This window comes from Ciconia boyciana, chromosome 1 (genome assembly GCF_034638445.1).
Source record: "Ciconia boyciana chromosome 1, ASM3463844v1, whole genome shotgun sequence".
In the NCBI taxonomy this organism is placed as follows: Eukaryota; Metazoa; Chordata; class Aves; order Ciconiiformes; family Ciconiidae; genus Ciconia; species Ciconia boyciana.
Genome location: NC_132934.1, coordinates 198,820,609 through 198,843,492, shown reverse-complemented (window position 1 = coordinate 198,843,492; position 22,884 = coordinate 198,820,609). Strand labels below are relative to the sequence as shown.

At 37.7% G+C, this 22,884-nt stretch overlaps 1 protein-coding gene across 4 annotated transcripts in view; it reads left to right on the top strand.

The window, feature by feature from the left end:
* Positions 1 to 379: 379 nt before the first annotated feature.
* The window catches only part of TNFRSF19 (TNF receptor superfamily member 19), a 64,494-nt gene continuing 41,989 nt past the window's right edge, over positions 380 to 22,884 (top strand). Inside the window, exons 1-4 of one of the 4 annotated variants that reach the window (XM_072854920.1) lie at positions 380 to 462; positions 755 to 842; positions 13,746 to 13,834; positions 15,248 to 15,358. In XM_072854920.1, coding sequence (XP_072711021.1) covers positions 13,769 to 13,834; positions 15,248 to 15,358 — 177 coding nt within the window. In that variant the 5' untranslated portion in view covers positions 380 to 462; positions 755 to 842; positions 13,746 to 13,768. Of the gene's footprint in view, positions 463 to 625; positions 843 to 5,685; positions 5,871 to 13,745; positions 13,835 to 15,247; positions 15,359 to 22,884 lie in introns of those variants that run through there. The other 3 variants (XM_072854930.1, XM_072854950.1, XM_072854940.1) reach the window with 3 other exon arrangements.

Here is a 22,884-nt window from a genome sequence, read left to right as displayed (position 1 = left end):
AAAAAAGTAGTTTTCTGTCATGTATTACAGCTGCCTAGCAAACCGACCTGCATGTCTGACTTCCAGAACTTTATGGAAAATTGCAACTTCCTGTTGCAGACAAAATTATAAGGCATCTTTTTAAGAAAACCTTATAGCTACACTATTCTCCCTTCTTGGGAGGAAACTAATGTAACGCAAACTTCGAAGTGAGTCTTGGGTTTGTTACAACGGGCTAACCTGATTAGAAATCATGCAAACTCCTGTTGCTCTGTGCTGTATTCCCCCACAGGCTGTGTTACAGCTCTCTAACCAGTCCCGCAGCATTGAATGATGTCATGGGATCTGCAGCTCAGCGAGATGAAAGGGATAAAGCGGAACCCGCTGGCACTGGGGAAAGCTTCCAACACGCAATCCACAGCACAGCTTGGGAACTCAAAAGCTACAGATCCAGCCACTCAACTCCGAGCATTTCAGAATCGTGTGCGTTCTCCCGGCACAAGCAAGGAAAGGGGGGGGAAAGCTAGTGATCGATTTTTAACAAAAGAACGAGAGCACCGAAAGGCAGAATTTCGAGTGCAACTACCTGCTGGAGAAGGAGCTTTTTTTCCTCTCCAAAGCACTGCCTTTGATGTATGGCAACTGATCACTGATCAGATTACAGGCATTTGGTCTCAGTGCTCGTCTGCCTTTGATCTGCACGGTTAATTTTATTTTCCCGGATTTGGAGTTTCGTCTGGGCTTGTGCTGACATACTTTTTTTTTTTTTTTGAAGGAGGTAAAAGCATTTAATACAGAAGCTCTGGCAGTGTGAAATTAAGCTGCAGAAAGCCTGGGCACTGGAAAACTTCATCAGATAACAGGTACTGGATTTTGTATTTTTTTGCAGTTTTGTGTTGAAAGATTTTAAGAACTTATAAAGTTCACATAAACGGTAATACTACACATCATTGTGTGGACAAAGTTCAAAAGATCATACATATAATTTATGCAGCATTTTATTTGCAACTCTTAGGCAGCATTATATTGAGAACAGACTATCTAGAATATATAGACAATTGAAAACTGAAGCAAAATCAATTTTTTTTTCAATATTTTGGGGTTATATAAGATTTTGGTGTGCACTGCTCATTCCTACTGTCTATAGTTTTGTGAAGTTATATTCGAATAAAAGTATTACATGACTTAGGGGAGTATTTATTTTGTAAGAAAAGACCAACCAAATTTCCTACACACTGTATATACTTTATTTGCTCTCAGTGCGTTTATTAAACTGTGACGACTTCACGCAACACTTTTAATCCTAATAGGTTCATACTTGAGATGAAAAAATTCTCCTCCTCCACAAGTTATTAGAACTAAATTTATAAACATAACATCCTTATATACAAAAGGGAAATTTCAAGACTGAAGAGATGATAGTTCAACTGTACCATATGAAAAGAAATCTCAATAATAAAAGTAACATTTTAACCTGATGATAGACGTTTCCTTTAAGGAATTTTAATAAAGATATTAAAGAAATCTTAAGCTTATCTAGAGCAAACACCTGGTTTTGCTGAACGTCATGGAAGTTTTGCTCCTATTTCAGTGAAGCAATTCCCATTCACAGTATTTTGTATTCTGTTCCTCAAATTCATGTTTATGAACACGTACTGTGCTTAAGAAAATTTAAGACATCTACTCCAGAAATTCATTGTAAGGGAGCAATCATTAGAAGATTTAGGATTATTCACTAAACATTTGCAGTTTTAAAGGGCCAGATTTTTGGGTGAGTTTGGGCCAAATCCATGAGTGTTCTGTGCCTGCAGCTGGAGCCAATCTGTTAAAATAAGACTGAAGCTTCTTCTGTAGGTATTTAAATATAATTTAGATTTTCAGAAGAACTTGGAACCCATAACTGGGGCCACACTTGCAAAGAAGTTCAACATTCCAGACACTGAGCTCTTTGAAAATCTAGTCTTAATGGTGGATAGTGAGTTCTTCTGAAATACTGACTTTAGATGTATATTCTTAAATCTAAATTTAAGTGTATATAAATCTTAAGTACATCTGTTTATTAACAAAGTGCAACTAAAAGTCAGCGTAACTAATAGCTGTTAAGCATTGTTTGAAAACTATTCTCCAAGAAGCTTACCAGTCCATAGGACCCTCAAGATGTTCATATTTCAGTATGCACCATAGTAACATGCAAACCCAAATTTTAACAGTCTGCTTGCATCTGAATAGGATTGTTATCAATGCTTCCAGATAAAGGTAGTCAGCTTTCATTAGTCAGTCTGCAAACTTTATTTCTTCTAATTAAAAGTATGTTTGTATATATAAATTTTAAATTTACTGAATATCAAGAGATAATATGCCAGACATAGATTAACTAGGCCTGACTTGGTATCATTTAGTTTTCTATACCACCAATTAATTCATATTCTGACTTAACAAGTCAATTACATTATAAGGGAAGTAATTAGCACTGCATGAATAATGTGCATATAGCTGTCAAGGAAGAATATTGTTTAAGGCATAGCGAAAGCAAAATCTACTATTTTTCCTTAAATGACAATGATGTACTAAAACATGTTTCAGTAACCCTGAAAAGATCGTTTTATTTATTAATTCTGTACTTCACTGATGAGCTTCTCTACCCTTCCAGTCTTCTCTTGCTTGTTGCTAGTTATATTTACATTTAAATGTACATTAACATGTACATTTATTTTCTGAGGGAAATTGTTTCTATACCATACCTCTGTTTGCTGTAACGTAGAAAGAGAAGCAAATTAAAAAAAATAATGTAAGGATTCTTTTTCCTCAGAAGTCAAAATAGCTATGTGAGTCTAATACAATTAAACAATCCCTATAAGGATCTGACCCATCACACAAATGGGTAAAGTTGCACACACAAGTAACACTGGTTAATCAGATAGATTACACTGATGAGTAGGACTTACATATATAAATATTTGCAATATCTAGGACCTGGAAAAGCATTTCAGAAACAAAGATTTTTTTCATTTTGTAAAAAGTCCCTAGGATTTTAGGTCATCTTCCCACCTATTTAAACACAGATGGGCGTTAACCCATTTACACTGAAAAATATCTTTGTTTGTCTGTATGTAAGTGAGACTGAAATGAAAGCACAGTTGGACATATTTAAGTATGAGGGGGAGAGGATTTTCAGCGTTTTTGTTATTTTAAATAGCAGTTCTCTGACAGTTTAGTCTTTCATTGATCTGACTTTTAAAGATTAAATAGTAATAATTCTTGGCACTTGTGACTTTGCTTTTACAAAGTGCTGTATAAACATTAATTAATCCTCAGGCTTAAGTCTTCAGAAAGAAAATGTTCCCAATGCTTTTTCAAGCAAATCTGACTAGGAAACTCACAAGTGTATAATTTATTTATTAAAATAGCTTGAGCAATTTCTGATTATAAATAGAGCCATTTCCAAACAGTGTGTCTTAGATAAGATCATAAACATATTTTAAGGTTTGTAATAGTTAAGACTATCAAAAGGCATGCATGGTTATACTGACATCAGTTTCCAACAGCTGTCATAACAAGAGTAGATCTATCTCACAGGTGACTGGGGGAACTGTGTTAGCATTTGAGATATGGAGATAACAACTTCCTATTGCTGTACAATTTCTGCTTCCACATCAGATATGCCATGCAACTTAGTCTTATCAAAGGGGTCAGCTGAAACAACTTTCCCAATATTTCTTTTCTGCTTTCTCTACTGTAGTGAGAATCTCTGTACTTGCATCTATACTAGTTGCTCTAACAGTTCACTTCTTCCATTTCCTTAGAAGAAACATCATGGTGTAAAACAAAAGAAACCCTGCAATTTTCAACATCTTTCAATGATGAATGGAATTAACTCATCCGTTTTACATTTAGAGGAAATATTTAACATGCTACAACAGGGACTTAAACATTTAAGTTTCAGTGTTACAGACTACACATTGCTCTTAATTAATTGGCATAGTAACCCCCTGTGTGATGAGAAAGTCTTCATGTTTCTTTATATGGTAATCCTCTGTGTTTAGGCAACACTTTAATAACTCTGGGTTGTTTTAATACACTAGTCTAGCTATACTACTTTAAAATGAGTATCTGAAACACGATGACTCCACTAAGAAAAACTCATGCAAGACATTTCACTGGTGTCTACACAAAACAGTTAACGTACAAAACAGTTGCCTGTAAATGGCGAGAGGATGTAGCATGCTCAGTGCTGTGCAGCAGCTGCCATTCACAACAGATGTGCCGCCGTTTCGCCGTAGCGTGCCATTCCTCACTGAAATTCCAGCCTCTTGCAGAGCTCCTTCTGGCAAGGGTCCTGAAGCAAAACTCTTCTTTGCAGGCCCTTTTTAGGATAATTAAAGGAAAACCCCCATAAATTCTGAGTTAGTTCAATTTTTTTTAATTGAAAACAACTCATTTTGCAGCAATCATTTATCTCTTTGCAGACAACTTGCTGTATTTCAACAAGTGCCATTTGTTTTTATAGAAGTCCACAGGCTGGCAAACTCCAAAATTTTATCTCTGTGAGAAGCTCCCAAAAATTCTGTTTATTCAAAAATGCTTTACTGCCAAGTATATATCCATTGGTTCGTTCTCTTCAGAACCTAACTCAGTTCCCAGTGTATCCATACAATTGTCTAGACTGTAGTGGTATCGTTAGCCTTTTCATTAGAAGTAAAACTAATGACCTGAAATCCATGCAGTAGCAGTTCTTTCTCGAAGGTCTCCGAGACTGGTTTCACCAATTTTGGAGCATCACTAACTCCAGCAAAGCTCCTAATTTACATCACAGTAAGTAGCCGTAAAGTACACCCTTTCTAGTGACTGTGAACAACTTATTCTCTGTGAAGGGCTGGATTTCTGAACTCGCATTTGGTATTGACACTATGCTTATAGCTAGGTAACTTGTTACCTGCAGAATGGAAAAATATTTCAGACTCTGAGCTAGCAGGAAAAAAAAGCTACTCAAGTACTTCAGAGAGTATTGCAATTTTGCAGTGCATTGTCCGAGGGTCTCCATCGTGGTCTTTGGGTGGGATAGGCAAAACGGATTTTGGTGAGTTACAAGGACTCCTACGCTCACCTTCTGAATGGTGGCACAGGGGTTTGCCCGGTCCGCTTAACAACAGCCCAGCAGTCCGAGGATAAGCAGCCATAAACACTTCTAAGCCAGGGCTCCTACTGAGGGAGATCAGCAACACCAAGGCTGCAGCCCCCAAAGCCCAGGCTGCCTCTGGGGACAGGGTAGCAGCCGCAGCCTGCAATGAACCACCTAGGTACGCACAGCAAGTCTCCGCTATCCTCCTAGTAGGATAAAAGGGACCCGAGCCCCTCATTTGCAGTTCACCCTGGTTGAGCACCACTAGTACAAGACACACCCCACCACTTACCACCAAGTACACATCTCCCGGCAGGGAAGAGACCTACGCGGGAGGCGGGCAGCCCCTCACAGAAGACGAGGCGGGATCCCGCCCCCTGAGGCGCCCGGCGCTAACAGCCTCTCGCCGCCGCCGGGCCCGCGCGACGCCCAACCGCCGCCGCCGGGCCCGCGCGACGCCCAACCGCCGCCGCCTCGGCCGCGCAGCCCCTCCCTCCCGCGGCTGCCTCCGCGGGCGCGCGCCTCCTCGCCACGGGGCACGTGGGACGGGGGGCTGCTGATTGGCTGCCTGCGGTCACCTGAGCCCGGCCCCTCCGGCGAAGGAGGGAGGGGAGGGGCGCGGCGCGGCGCGGCGTTGCCGGGGTGACGGGCGAGCCGGAGCGAGAGGAGGTGAAGGAGGGAGCGGGCGCGGGGCGAGCGCTCCTCGGTGGCGGGCGGCCGGCCGGCACCCCGCCGCAGCGGCCGGGGCGGCCAGTAGGCCGCGGCGTGGCAGGTGGGTGCGTGGGAGATCCGGGCGGGCCCAATCCCCTCAGCCTCGGAGCGCGCTTGGCCCTCCCCCTCCCTCAGAGGGGCGCCCCCTCGCCCCTCTCCGCGGGCAGGAGGGAGGCTCTGAGGCGGGGGTGCGCGGAGCGCGGCTGCCACGGGGGGGAAGCAGCGGCGCCCCCGCTTCCCGGGGCTCCGCGCAGGTTTCCCCCGCCACCCCTCAGGGCACCGGCCTGGCTGGGTGCTGACCCGGGAGTGCTGGGCGCCCGCGGCCCCGCCGTGCGCCTGGCACCGGCCCGCTCTGCCCTTCCCGTTGCGCGTAGGGCGCGCTGCGTGCGGCCGGGGAGATGATGGGAATGACCCTCCGCGGAAAGTGCAGACTGCGGGGGAGGCGGAGGGGAAGGCTCCGCTGGATCCCCTTCTCTCCGAGATGGCTCCAGCTCTGCCGCTCTCTAACCGGCCCCTCTGCCCCGAGGCGTCCCGTAGTGGGTATGAAGGGCACTGCGCAGCAGAAGAGAGTCGCAGCTGATGTTGCTGGGTTTTGCAGATCTCGACAGCCCTAGAGTAATTCCTCCAGGCTCCGGAGTGCGGCGAACAAAAAGCCCTTGAAAGCAGGGCTTACTTGTTCACAAGCTCTGCTCGTGTCTACTGCATAAGTAAGTTGCAGTCTGCTTCAAACAATTTTGGAGCTGGAGTTGAAGAACAGGAGCTAGTAACTTTTTCTCTCGGCTGGTAAGAGGTTGAAAAGCCACAATTATAGTTCTGTTGAAAAGCCTTTGATTGTTTGACTTCCTTTCCTGATGTCTGTCTCCATTAATCTGACCTTGGACTGAAAGCTTTACCTGATATTCAAGAAAAATCTTGATACTTAATACCTATTTACCATCTTTATACTTACAACTACTTTAAATGAATGCTTTTATCAAATTAACAAAGGGGTCCAGTAGCATTTAATATGAGCAAAAGTGGCGAATGGATTCAACCTGTAGGTAGGTTTGTTAACTACTGCATAATCTCTTTCATGCAAACCTTCACCATCACATGTAAAACAAGTTAGGCATATTAACTGGAAGCTTTTTACCATATAAGCAAAGGGTTTTTTTAGAAATAGAAGTAAACTTCTTTATTAGTTCGGTAATAAGATGTTTAAATTGTCAGTTAAGGAGGCAATAAATTACTTCTGCTCAGTTTCCACAACTTGCAGTTGCAATGCTAATAAAAGAGAATGCTGAGAATGAAAGTAACTCATGTCTGTGCTTTTTAAGACATTGCATGCTATCCAAATTGCTGAAGGGTCGCTGGATAAATGTAACACATTGGCATTGCACCATTGCAATAGTTAATGTATTAACCAGCCCAATGCTTTATAGTTTATGATTCTTAAAAATTACTTTGAAAAATAACTATTAGCATACTTTAGTGTAAATGAAATATGAGTATAATATTGGCATTCTCATTTTATTTTATTACTTATTCACATATCTAAGTACAAATATGTACAAATGCAGCTCTACACTGAGGCTTCATCTAGCAAACTAGTGTCTCCTAGAAGTTGAGATGAGCTAGATGTATTAAACAGAAGGAGCAACATTTTTTACCACAGTTTTGGTGTTGAAGCACAGAATTGTTCATTATTTGAATGAGTAGTCTCATCAACTTCAACGGGATTAGGAGTTCTTGTGTGAATCACAGGTTCTGATCCTCTAAAAAGCTTTGTTTAAGTGTAGGAAAAATGTCACCACGTTGCACCTTTGTTATGATATTTTACTATAATTTCTAATTAATGATAGTCTGGAAATGTTGGAGAACATGGATGATAAGCTATTTTACATAATTTTACCAGCATGGATTTGGAACATCGTTTGTAAGTGGCAAAACAAAGGATGAATTATGTAGTTCATTCTCAAGTTGTGCTGATTATACCCTTTTTGAGACACTGGGATAGAATGCATTCTGTAAATGCTGCATATGATAGTGAAGACACTGTAGAGATGCTTCTTTGGGGTGTTAAATTATTATCACCATTATTCCTGTAAAGTCAGGTACTTCAGCTAACATAACTCAAAGCATATGGTACTCAGAAGGAGCACAAAAAAATAATAATAAAAAAGGTGGGTTTTTTTACAGCCCCTAAAATGGATATAAATGTTTTCTATCACCAGCCATGTTCCAACTTTAATCTGCTATCTCTGTCTTTACAAAACTAGAAATAAATTTATAGCTGCCTAATTTTGTACAATTTCATGTATGGCAGCTTCTGAAAAATACAGATTTATTCAACACTATATTTAATGTGATGAGTGCTACCTAGCTGACAGTATTTTATTTTTTTTCCCTGTATGTGGTCCTTCTCCGAGCAGTTGGAGCAAACATGGTGAGACAAGACCTCATTTACTTCACAAAGGGGAAGAGCACAAGGGTTGTGGGCAGCGTGTAAAGGGAAGGTGTTCTGGAAGTATGAGGCAGAATAACAATGTGTAGCTCTGTAATGGAAGTTCTTGTCCCTAACTTGTTCCCTTTGTCTTTATCATTGCAGCAGCATAAGTACTTTCTCTTCTCTTGTTTCTTGCCCGTGGGGCACTGACTCTGCTAAAGCCATCTGCCACTCCTTGTCATTTTATTGCATGCAGTTGACAGCTGCAGGTGGGAAACAGGATGGTTAGAATGGAGCTGAGATCCTATTCACTGGATACCAGAGACCTCTGTTGGAAAGATAAGATGATTATATTTTCATCCCTCTTTCTTATCCAGAACTTTCTCAGAGTACTCTTTGCCAGTGTTATAGAGAGCATGAAAGTGGTCATCAAGTATGAATGTCAAATCAAATACGGGAAACTTACAAGATCTAGGAAAGTTAAATGAATTCGAAGTTGGGACCCTTCACCCCTTCTAAAGTTTCCCTTAGAAGATGGATGGTTGAGTTCAAAGTTTCGATGCTTCCATGTATGAGAAACCTGCTAGTAGGCCATAATTTAATCGTGCTGCCTTGAGTCTTGAGGTGATGTGTCCTTCATGGTGAAACTTTATTTTTTTGGAGAGAAGGAAGAAATATTTTTCTGACAGATTGACTTTGAAATAGAATGATGACTACTGCTCAGGCAAGCAAGTAAACGTAGGAATAAATTTTGGAGGACAATGGATTCTAGGACCCTGTAAGGTTGGAAGTTCTTACTTCCACAATACATTTATTACATGTTCCTAATTTATTGTTTGATATTGCCCTCTTTATACATACGCATAGGAGACCCCACACGACCTTAAAACGATGCAACCACATTTCTTAATGGAAGTTCTATATCTTGAGTTCAGTACATTACCAATGATGATTGCTTTTCCCAGAGTATTTTGGGCAAGTGTATTACTGTTAACCTAAAAGAATGCATTTGGAATGATTTACTGACCCCAAAAAATTGTGCCCACAGTTTTCTTTCATTTAATACAATTGAGGATAGCTGAACTCAGCATTGTAAATATCAGTATCTGAACAAGAACAAATAATCTTTAAACGTATTGAACTCCTATTTGGTCACACGTATTTTAGAGGCAAAAACTTCTAGTTACTTCTTGAATGCATACGAGGTGAATGGCTTGTGTCCAACAGACATCAGTGTAACGCGAGTTGATATCAAGAGAGAACAAATTTGCCCAATGGCAGCCTATTATTAACTGCTGCAGTGTCTGCCTTTTAAGCAGGGCTTTTAACCAAACTGGAGACAGAAACAGGAAACAAGCAGCTGGCACAGTTATGTCTCCTTCAGTACTTGCTTTCAATACAATGCATTATTAATGTGTCTTAACCATTTGCATTATTTTTATCAAAATGTTGTCATGAAAAGAAACTTTTTTTTTTGGTACTCTTAACAATGGTTTTTTATTGTACACCAGTTAATTTCTTTCTCATATGTTATAGCCAGTGTATAGTCTTTGGGGGGTTTTTTTGGTAGGAACCGGGACAATAAGCACAATGATTGCGTGATACAATACCACTGACATTCACACATGTCTGCTGAAATGATTTGAACATATTTTGGTGCTACTAAACCTACTGAAGTGTACTGAAGTTTAAGGCCTATAGACCTGCAAGCTTATTTTGAAAGATTTGATGACTACAGAAGACAAATTATCTAGAAGGTATCTCATATTCTATCATAGACCTAAAGCTATGAGATTGCATTGTACACATAATGATCAGTCAACAAATTTGAAGCTCAGTAAAATGTGTAGATGAGTTGGAGAAGTCTGTAATAGTTTGATGCCAGTTCTAAAACACTTGATTTTAGAAATTTACTCTGGGTTTTGGAACTCCTGATGTTTGAAGGTGTTGGATTTGGCAAGAGTGTTATGGAGGTAGTAGATTTTCTTTTAAATAGAAAATATTTCACAGGTGCAATAAAATTGCCACACCTAAGTCAGCAAAATGTGTTTTAGTACAGTATGCTGCTCCATGTGTTTTCTATGTTCTAAAAGTCTTTGAAGTATATGCTATAAGAAGATCATCTTATAACAGATATGGCAACTCCAAAACTGAAATACGAGCTGTCAGCATGACCAGTAACATTTTTAATACTGCTTGTGCTACCTTCTATTAAGAACTGGCATTTGTTTTTTAATCCAACTGTGACTCCAGAATATTACAAACATGAACATCATTAGCTTTGCTTCAATATTTATTTTAATAAATTGTTTGTATGCTAACTTTTTTACAATATTAAATCTTCAGGTTATTGCATATTGGAAAAAATGTATAGGATGAATGTGGCTTCATTACATAAAGCTAATATAGTTTTATTGCAATAATATGGCAAGTACTGAATCTGCTGGCCAGTTAATCAGGCTGTTCTTAATTTTCTTTATTCTTCCATACTTCAGGTGACCTACTCAGAAAAAATACAGACTGTTTACATTATGCCACAGCTCCATATTTTAGATCATTAGGCTTAGCACAGCTCACCAATACTGTCTGTATTGATAAATCTACATGAAACTTGACATAAAAATATACAATTATTACAATATTCAGTTTCTTTTTTGATATGTCACGCATCTATTTTCAAAAGCAAAACTAGATACTAAAATTTAAAATAAACCATACTTTTAACTTCATAAAGAATCCTGTTTTAAAAATTTTGGTAGTATTATGTCGATCGTCATAATTACATTAGAACTGTGCTGCTTTTTATTTCTTTAACAATAATATTACTAAGGAATATAGTGACTATAAATTCATATGACTTGGAAATTATTCCACTTGACATTCAGTTCTAAGCAACTCAGTTACATTTACAGTTTTATTTCACTTGCACACTTATGTAAAGTTTTGCCTCCTGTAGCAATTAAGAAAGCATATGAAGTATTTAATTTTTTCCACTGAATACTATTATATGAAATCAAGAAGTCAGTGGGGATTTTTTTCCCAAACCCCTTTTGTTTCAGCATGATTCTTTGAATTAATATTTAATCAGTTTATATAATTTAGCTTTTAGACTTTAGCTTTTTGTCTTGTCTTCTCTGAATCAAGTGAAGTCAAGTTTGTTTTGCAGGACTGCTTTTCTGTAATATTGTGTAGAGATATTTATTGTGTTACCATTCTTAGTTTTTTAGTTTTTTTAATCTTTTCATAACATTACTGCTCTTGAATTTCTGTAGCGTTCCAAACTGTATAAAAATTGAACAGCAGCGAGCTTCAGTCTTTCTTGATACTTTTTTCAAGGTTGCTAAGGTGCAAAGTCTCATGATTTGTCTTTTGTTTTTACTTAGCAGATCTTCAGTTACTATTTGGCCAGAAGATATATTATATAATGTGTGTTTTTATCCATCTTGTTTATTTCCAAACATAGATGAGAAACATTTCTTGAAACTTCTGAGTTCCCTTAACAGTATTTTTACAGTCTCTGTCCACTGTCTGGTCTTTGCTATTACTAGAAATTGTTTTGTTCTTATATACTTTTGTTCTTGTATACCTAATTTTTTTTTTCAGCATTAGTGCTGTCAGCTTCTCATGCCAACCTTGTGCACTTAATAACTTTTAAAATTTGTTGACTCTCTTTTTCCATTTTCCCATTTGTTCTACAGTGCTTTTTACATCAAATTGTTGTATTTGAGTCATCTAGAATTCTTTCTGGGATTTCCCATTTCATGTTTCTCTGCTTATTTTTTTTTTCCTCAGACTTAAAAAAGCAACCTATGTTGAATACTATATCTGTGTGTATTTGTATTACTTGATGGTATGTCTTCTTTTTTACCCATGTTGACACTCATATAATCTGATAATTGTCATTGGCCCATAGACAATTACCATCACGAAGTGAGAAATACCCGTAAAAATGTAGTCTTGGCTTTGCTGTAGAGTGCTGCCTGACACGCCTCTTTCCCTGTTCTGTTCTTCCTAGCAGACTTTAGCTCTTTTTATACTTCCAAATACAATTTATCTTCTTATTGATTAGAAATCATTAATTAGGGTATTCATGCAGTAAAATGTGAATTTGTGTGTTAGTTATAGTTTATGCTCATTCTGGTTGTATACTTTTTGAATTACTATGCTTGTTATAGTTCCATATTATAAAGCATTTTGCAACTGTTCTTAATTTTTTTCTATACTACTTTCCTTATGTTTTGGGTTCATTCCTTTCAGTTGTCAGTCTCTTCTACCCTTAAATGATAAAAAATACTTATTTTGTCTTTTAAAACAGTGTAAATAAACATCAGTCCTTAAGCTCTGAAGTAGGCCAGAAATGTTTTAAACATTATTTTTCACATCTATTTTTCAACATCTAATGTTTTATTACTGTCATATAAGGTACACAAATTAGGATCAAATTCCAATAGCATGTTATGTAAGCTGGATTTATTTATTCTTTTCTTGTTATTGTTGCTATATAGTTTGAATTTCTGAACTAAAAGTTACATTTGTATTTCCAGGTAACTGACAAAACCAAAAAGTAAGAAACCAGAAATTAACACAAAGACTCAAATAAACAAAAGGAAAGTAAGCAGAGGAAAAAATGTTCTGTTGGCCAAGCACAATATTCTTAATGATTGCGGGCATGCAGTTCGTTGATTTAATAATCCAAAAAGCCTAATCCGAAATTAGAACTTCCTTTCCATGACGGTTTCAAATAGTTCCCCTTCTTTTTTTTTTATCACTTGTTTGTTACAACTTCTTAAAAAATAATTAAGCAAGACTTTATGGACTCTTTTTCTGAGATTATGGTAAAAATTGTCTGAGGTAGGATGTGATTTGATTATGCTGTTTGAAATGTCTTCTATAATAGCCTTTGCCTACCGGATCATAAACAATCATGTTAACACATCTTACCAAGTTAAAACCCCTTAGGTAAGTGGTAGAAACAGATCCTGTGTATGCCTCCAGTTCGTTGCAGAATGAAGTAGAAGAGGCTATTTTAGCCACTAGGCAAAGCCATTCTGCTCTACGTTGCAACACAGAAGGAACCTTCTTGTGATCAGCTATGTCTTGGCTGATATGTGGCATATTTGAAGAAATCTATTTTTGTCTATTGATCATGTACTTAGTTGGGCATCTAACAAGCAAGAAAGAGATGTTAGGGATGTTAGAAGATGTTAGATTTACAAATGTTGACGTTCTCTAATCTAGACTGATAGCAGTCTCCTCATTTGAGAATTAAGGCTATAGAACTTTTGTGTATATTGCCTTGTCTTCTAAAAAAGAACATTATTTTTAAAGCATATGTTTGTTGTTTAGCTTCCAGGAATCCATCTGAAATATTTTAATGGCATTAACACATTAACAGATACATATTTTGACATGCTGACTGACATGAAGTACTATGGACATATGACTTCTGCAATTTAAACAACATTGTGAAATATAATGGTTTTTTAAATTTTTTCTTTTTATTTTTTATAGGGAGAAAGATTTAATTGTAAGAAATGGATGCTAAAGGATTACAAGGAGAAGATAAACTGAAGATGCTCATAATTTTACTGGCTTATTTGGTAAATCCCCCCTCCCGCATGAATGTTGAAAAAATTATATTGGACACAGGAATGAGGTCTTTTGTTTTACACTTTACTACTAACACTAAAAGTCTTAAACACATATACGCAGATAATTACGTACGCATTTTATCAATTTAAAAGTGAGCTTGGTCAACTGATTTGTATAATTTCTCGCTACTCCTCACATGCAATTAAAAAATTTTACCTTGTGAGCCTCTTCATGGAAGAAGGACTGGATTGGGACAGAAAATGTAGGTGAATATAGTGCTGTGAAGGTGATACTACTTCACTTCAGAGAGGTAGTAGGAATTCTAGGCAATTTGCAGTAGCCATCTCTTAGTACAGTATGCTATATATATATATATATGTATAGTTTAGGAGTTCGGAGTATTCAGTTTATCCACAGAACATAGCATAGCACACAATTACATTGCCTACTAAACATAACAACTCTGGCTTGCAGAGACAAGCTCTAGAACTAAGGGTAATTAACGCTTTGTAGCTATCAGAAAGGCTTTGGTCTTTCTGAAAAGGCTAATACACAAAGTAAGAATTTAGCAGCAATTGTGGAGAGCACTTTCTGTCATGGAAGCCTATCTCTAGACATTTAGTTTAAAGTTCTATTGAGGGAGCTCGCAGGGTTTGCTGATGTTCCTAGGTAGGATTCCAATGATTATACTGGGACTTTGCATGGCTGATATTGCTGCTTATGGTATTTCTCATAACCTTGGTATCTGGTTTGGGCAGATAATGTACTTAAATGCCTTTGAAGGCAGAAATTGGTTTCTCTCTCATTTGGCCCATTAAATATAAAGTGATAGTGAAGTTTAGAATAAATAGTATTCATACAGGTTTGGGGGGTTTTTTGAGTTTCCAAAAGGTTTGAGTGACCTTTTAAAATCTAAATATTTATGTTTAAAGCAATAGATTTAAGCTTATTTATTCAATTGTAATAGCATCATTAGAAAAATTAAAAATCACAAATAAATGAAACATGGCAATAGCTTACTGCAAATAGACGTAGCTTACTGTCATGAAAATTATAGCCTTAGTATGGTCATGTGCATTTTTCATAATGTTGAGTAAGTTGAGGAACTTAAACTTGTGTTCAAGCAATTAAGTGTTTTAAAATTCCACAAGTGCCAAATATCAAGCAGGTCTTCTAAAAATTGTAAAATTATTGCAAGTCACTGAGTACTGAGAACCTTTAAAATTCAGGCCACTTATCCATATTTGGAGTTAGATGATTAATTTTCATTGCCATATTTAAAGTTTTTGATAATGCAAAAAGTTATTTTTAAGATAGAAACATGAATTTATTTCTCAGATATAGAGTTTATATAAATTATGTTAATCACATGTTAATTATATTTTGGTGAGGTTTGTTTTTTGTTTGGTTTTTTTTTTAAGCTAAGTAGGGTAATTTGTGAGACTGGAGATTGCAGAGAGCAAGAATTTAGGGACCACACTGGAAACTGCATCCTCTGCAAACAGTGTGGACCTGGAATGGAACTCTCAAAGGTAAGCAAATCATGCTTTCTTGAATTTACTTTGTTTCCAATAAGTGCACTTGCGTATGTGGTTAAAATAATAGTTATCTGTACTTATGTGGAAATATTTTTTATTATTTTGGTGTTTGAATCTTTTACAGTTTTTCAAGTATCATGTTTTCTGGTTCTCTTTATATAAAATGCTCAGTTCAGAAGATGATGATGCCATTAATAAAGTAGGCAATACCATTAGAGGATCTGGGTGTGGGCTCTCAAATTAAATTTTTTTTTTTAAAGGTGAGTTAGTGCTACAGAGCGGGGTGGGGGGAGCTACAGGGAATTAAGAGTGAATAACCTCACTGTGTAGAAGAGAGTATGAAAAATAAATTTCAAAATAGTGATTGGTACAGACCACTGAAATGGGGGGACTTGATTTTTACAATGCCAACTTTCAGAATCAGTTGTGGATTTTAGGTGAAATTGCCACTATAGACAATGTTTAAATATTTTCTATACAACAACTTGTCTTAACAGAATGGTTTATAATAAAAATAAGGGCATAAGCACATAAATACAGAATAAGATTCAAGTGAGAACTGAGATATTTCCTTAGAACAGCTGGGAGATACAGGTGACTGTTCTGTTTTCACTAGCTCAGTGGTTGGAGCACTTCGTGTTGGGAAGCTAGATTCAAGTGAGGCTCAACTTCATTGTTTTACGACTTATTAAAAATGCTATAAACCTAATCCATGTCTTTATGCCATGTAAAGTAATTGAGAAGGTTGAGGTCAGAAAAATACATGGTAATATGTAGAAAGCAGATAAGAAATCCTTGTTAATATCATGGAGAAGGAAAGACTGTTATTGTGAGTTTCATGTAAATGTTTTTTCTTTTGGAACAACTGCATCTTTTCCAAAAGAAAATCCCCATAAAAGTTTTAGAATTAGCAGGTTTTTTAGGAATGCAGAAATGAGTCAATGGAGGTGAATGGTGACTGAGGTTATGGACTGGGATTCAGTACAACTAGAAAGTTAACTTGGCAAAATTTCCGGCAAAATTTGAAGTCTGAATGCAAGTCATGAGCGGGATCTTAGTTGCCTTCCGCACAGAGAAAGTGGGTGCTGTGTATAAGCAAGGATAGAGAACAATGAAGGAAGTTATAGCTGAGACGAGAGGGAGGGAGAGGAGGAGGGAGGAATATAGTGGGATTCACTAACTCGATCACCGGAGGTGAGAGAGACAACAGAATGAGTTATGCATCATGGGGAGACTGGATGTTTTGGGGGAGCAGGTGTGTCGTGCTAGAGGTGTGAAGATGGTCAGGCAAAAAAGAGAGAGCGCAGGCTGGTATCATGAAGGGTGAGCAGACTTGTCAAGTCTCATGCATAAGCATAAGACTCTTTCTTCAGTGTCCAGCTACTATACCTACATCTTGCCCATTGTTAGAGTGTAGAACTGTGGCCCAGACATAACTCTCCAGTCTGATCAATACCTGATAGGTGGGGCCATAAAGCAAGAGAGAAGTAGCTGCCCTGCCCAGTGCCTTTGCATATAGAAGGACAAACTCTGTATTGTACACTTAATGATAGTGTAAAAAGGATGATAAAGGTAGAATTTAGGGTGTTATTTAGGAGGAGTGAAATTTAATTTTCAGGGTTACTTTTGTAAGCAAGTATGTTATGTAGATCCAAGGGGGAATTTGAAATGTTATTTTTGAAATTTTTTTAACATGAAACATTACTAAGTCTGGTGTGTATGTGTGTTTAAACAACAGGGAAAAAGGAGCTTTCCGTTTGTGGCTTTGTATTTCTTACTATATTCAGCTCTGAAAAAAAGCACAAGTTAAGTATTGTGGTTTGTGGGTAGTTTGAAGACATTTACTGAAATTGAGTGACACATTTTCTCTATCTCTCCATCCCCTGTAGCTGGTGTTCAGTGCGTTAACAGAAATATTTAGTTTTACGCTTTAGTGAGGATTGCTTTCTATGTTAGGCAGTATTAGTTAAGGTTTAGTCATACAAACAATGCTGTTGAAGTAGAGATTTGAAGATGACTAACGGTATGGGTGTGGTTTTGTTCGGATGTTTTGGTTTTTTCAGATTAGCCTTAAATTTGAGGACTGAAAAGGTCTGGGGAGTGTTTTAATTTATAAAGGCACTTCTAAATATGGCACTTTACAACAGTGGCCCTACTAAAACAGTATTATATGCATTGGTGTAGCATACTTATCCAGTTGGCAAATAAAAACCAAAAGCATAAAACCTAATGCCCTCAGTAATTTGACTTTCAGCTTAATAAAGAAATGCTAAACTAAAATAGGAAGGTTATAGTTTGCAATAGTACACTATTCAAGTTATGTTTTTACTTTAACTGGTTTTGTTTACAATCTGATAGTCCTGATTCTTAGGACTAGTTTTTCTGAAAACATGAATGCTTAATTAATTTCAATGTGTAAGCAATTACTTCTCCCAGACATGAATAGGCTTTCAAATACTACTTTTTGCTACTACACTAGAACTGAAATAACTAAACAAATTTTGGTCAAACCTAAATGTGAGTGGAAGCATAATTTCCTTTATAAATAGAGGTACAATTTTCTGTGAATCATAGCGAAGGATGTGATGCTGCGGCTGTTACTGAAATGCAGTTGAAAGTAGTCTTCCTGAACTACAGCTTGAAGCAACAAAGTATGTTGAGTCAAAGGTCAGAACGCAAAGGGAAGAGGGATTTAATGATATACTTGAAGTAATTTGCAGCACAGGGGGAGTTTTGTTTGCTTGGTTTTTTTACATGTGAGAAAGTAATGATGTAATTATGCTGTAGTTTAATAACAGTTTCTTAATAACAAATAATGTGTCTGTTTTCCTATCAAGTATCTAGTGCTAATGGATAAAACTGGATATACTGCTGGGTGTGTGAGCATGAGTGTATGTCTAAGTATATAGTAAAATACAATGTTATCAGTGGGCTTTTTGGTTTGGTTCCCCCCCAAAGTGTTTTAAGCAATTGACTGACAGGTTTCTTTTTTATGTTAGTAACAAAAAACCTGAGCCTATATTGTTGAATGCAAAATGCCAGCTATTGCGTCATGCAACAGTGGACCATGTGAATGGTTGATGTAAACATATGTCCCTATTTCCTTCCCTTGAAACTCAGTTCAGGTAGAACTTCTACTGCTGAGTAAGCTGAAGCAGACGGGTCCAATGTCAAGGACTGTAGAGCCCTCGCTTCACTCTTATTTATGAGAAACTACTTCATCTTGGTTACAATCTAAATCTGTAGATTTCTTTCTTGTTATTACTGACTATACAAAAATAGGAACTGTGTTCCTTTCAAAAGCCAAGTAGAGTTAGTAGGCTAAGCACTATAAAAGGAAAACTGGAGTTCTCAAGATAAAAATTAAGATAAATACCGTGGTACAGATGGGTACTATGACTTAAATACATTGCCACTGAATTGATCAGCAACCAATTTACAGCATAAGTACACTTGTGCATGTCCCTTCTTCCTTTTGGCTTTGTTAAACTGAGTACAAGTTGTTATAGAAATCAAAACTAATACGTACCTAATTGTGATATCTGTCTTATTTAAACTTCAGTGGGATTTTTATTGTGGATTTATAAAACCCAGTTAAGTCAACAGTCATTAGTTGTCCCTGTACTTAAGGGAAGACACAGTGACACCTGAAGATCAGACTTCAGAATCTTAACACAGGCTGCACAGGTGACTTAAGATATGGTTAAAGCCTAATCAGATCAGGTCCTGTGTGACAGTCCAGTCTGTTCCCATGTCACCAGATACACACAGATACACTACAGGCTTGCATCAACAGTGTGGATAAATGTGCAGGGGAAAATACCACCTGTACAGAGTGGGTGTGTGTATATACATACATGTATATACACACATATATATGTGTGCGTGTGTATACTTATTTTTACAACTATTAACTTGAGTTATTTATATGACCTTTGTTGCTATACTATGTGAGCATTTCATAATACCTTTCTAAGTCAGGGAAATGCTGTTGCCTTTTCTTAATTTATACATGAGACACTCGTATAGAAATCAACTTGCCCATGGTAATGCAGGAAGTTTTTGGTGGAACAGAGTAGACAAAGGCCACAGAGTGGAAGAAGAGGATGGAGGCTCTTTCTTCACAACGTGCCACATGGACAAGACAAGGGGCAACGGAAACTAGTTGTACCAGGAGAGAGGTTTTATCTCTGTATAAGAAATAAATTTTTTACAGTGAGAACAATCATTCACTGGAACAACCTCCCCAGGAACATGATAGAGTTCCCATCACTGGAGGTTTTTAGGATGCAATTGCGCAGGGTGCTAGATCAGCTCAGCTCAGCTCTTGGTGCCATGAAAGGTTGGACTAGATGTTCTTTCAAGGTTCCTTCTGACCTGGGCTATTCTGTGACTCTATGATGAGTGTTTAATTTTAGTTGCTAACTAGTGCTCAATCTATTGAATTGACCTTCCTGTCTGCATAGCTAAGCAACTTCAGCATGAAACAAAAAAAACCCAACAAAAAACCCCAGCCTTATTTCATGTAACTAGTTCTGAACCTAGACTATTTTTTTCAGCTTTTGCTGTCACAGTTTAGTGGGGCTCTTTTTTTCCAGAAAGTTTTTAAAGTAGTTCTTTCTTCCTTAAAATAAGAAAATAGAATTCACCCGCAACTTTTCCTTTCTGATTCCCTGTCAACTGTTCTAACAGCAGCGCGGCAGATGTTGCATTAACTTAGAACTCCATTGATCACTTAACGTTGATTGTATTTTTTATAAAGTACTTGTAACATATTGCCATCATAAGAAAGCCGGCTTTGTTATTGTATCAACAATTTAGCATTGATGTGGAAGGGAGTGAAAGCTTCTCCTCCTGTTTGTTTGCTTCTATTTGTTCATTTAAAAAAAAAAAAATCTATATAGCCTTTTCTTCTCATAAACATGTGTCCTTGGCAATGTTTGTGAAGCCTTTGAACCACTGAAATAGCTTGCTTTTGTGTGTGTGTGTGGGGGGTTGTTGGGGGTTGTTTTTTGTCTGTTTTGGTTTTTGGGTTTTGGTTTGTTTTGGGGTTTTTTTTGGTTTTTTGGTTTTTTTTTTTTAAGCAGTGCTTTCTTCTGGGGTGGGAAACTGAAATGATTGTATCGATTCAGAAGGAAGTGTTTGCTTCGCGTGGCTCAGCATTATTTCATTTCTCATTCATTTTGTAGGAAAAAAAGCATCATGTAGTTAAGCAAGTGGTTTAATGTCTGTCTTTAAGTGGCTTCAGGTTGCCAGTGCCTGAGTAGTCATTGGTGTGGCTTGATAGTAAGAGCCTTTTTTGTCCTATCTTACCAGTAATGTATTTCTGTATAAATCAAACCTTATATATGATTCAAATTTATATAAATCACAATTAATGCAGAAAAAATAAACAGGAATAGTTTGGGTTTCAGCCTTTTCCTGAAAATGTTCCAGTACAGAAAGGAGAATCCTTCCAGTCCTTTCACAATCATTTGCTTTTTTTAAAAAAAATTAAATAACTCTCTATAGCTTCCATGTATTTTTTTATTTATATATGAAAAAGCAATCCATATCTCAGCCTCATCAAGCTTATATTGCAGCTCAGAACTTCAAATGCAATTATAGATTGTTTTGTCAACAGATCACATCTGAGGTTGTAGTTCAGAAACATTGAAATGGCAGTTTTGGCAATAGTAAGTTCTTTCCACAGTGCCGTGCCTGTGCAGTTATGCTGACGCAGTAGATTTTTAGGGTGTACTATGGAACAGATCACTGAACTGATCACTTTTAACCTGGATCAGTCCCGTGATCGGATTTGCAGCTCAGCCTCATACTCAGTTGTATCAGTTCAGTTGAGGACAATGTATGACAAGGAAGAAAAGGCAGAGACGAAAGGGAGAGAGTGCCTTAAGCCAGCATTGCCACCAAATACGTGGTGATTAATACTGTCACCAAGAGACTGCTGTGGTACAGAGAGCCTGTGGGACAGTGACAGCTTGATGGTTGATAAGGAAATGGCATAGGTTTGCAGTATCACAGGTTGCTTCCTTGCACCAGGTGTATGATGAGGGAAAAGGAGACCTGCATCTTGGGTGAGAAAAGGAACTGTGAATTAAACAGGAAGGTACTGTTTGAAGCTACTCCTGAATGTAATAGTTCTCATACAGAACATGAAAGATGGTGTGCTATGTCTGACATGTTGTCCCAGTGAAGTTACTGAGAGCAGCTGCTACCTTGTTTAGCAGTCACTCTCTAACTTTTCACAGCAAGAGAGCTGCTTGTGAGGAAGCTTGCCATATCTAGTTCAGGAGAGGCTAACATGTTTCTGGATCAGTGTCATGGAAGCTGGAGCAGCTGCATGTAGGGATGTCAAATCTTACTCACTAAACATGAAACTTTTCTGACGCTAACTTTGCACTTTGCCACAGCAGCTAAATCTGACATGTTTGCAGCACACTGTTGCAGCCTGTCCTGCTCAGGGACTTCTGCTGATAGATATGTGTGATTATTGGATTCTAGATGAGGCTGATGCACAGCCTAAGGTACTTTTGGAAGCTAAAACTGTGTGCTATTTAACAAGGCCATATGCTCAAAGGTGTTACTAAAAACTTCATAGTGTAGCAGTACACTTCCCAGCGTAGTGCTGCAACCTGTTATATGACCTGACATCAATTAGAAGTGTCTTAATGACTGGAAGGCTTTTTCTTGAGAATACCCAAATATTCTTGTAATCATTGTGGCCTAAGTGGAACTCCTCTGTGCTGTACTGTCTAGGGACTTACGGGGGTTGTGGATAATCAGTGGAACTAGAAACAAATTCTAAAATGTACTCGCAGATTACAATCTTAATAATGCCTGAAAGCATTGTTTTAAATTATTTTTAAATGAAATTAGGTTATTTTAATTGAAAGAATGTTTAAAATCTAAGTTACTGTTCATTTACTTTCTGCATTGCATTCAACTTTTAGGGAAAAACCATACCACTTAACTCCATTACCCTTTGTGGTCTGCTATCTTCTGGTCATTCTCTCTGAATCAGTTTTTGGGTAGTATGTACTGAAAGAAAATGTTAACACTGCCAAGGCAGTATTTTAAAAGGTGTCTGCATTATCGTATGCTTTTAATATTTTTAGCTTGAAACTAAGTTAGGAGTTAACTAGTTTGCTACAGATTCCTAGGTGGCCTTGACTAGTCATCTCACTTGATACCTTAGTGAAACCCACTTCTGAACAAAGTTGTTCTTGGCATACATACATTAAAGGTAATGAGATGTCACAACACTGTGACAGTGAAAGCTGTATAAATATCCAGAAAATAGGAGTGCATTTGAATTCTGAGGATTTTTTAAAAATTAATTTTAGTGCACTTTTCTAAATTAGTGTTTGGGTTTTCATGGCTTGTACTCATTTGAGAGAGAAATTTTTCATTAATGTTACCTGGTACCATTGATGGTAGCATTGAAAAGGGGAAGTGGAAAGGGAAGAGTGGGCTAAATGTTCTTCACAATAGGAGAAATAAATATAGCGTATATTTACCTG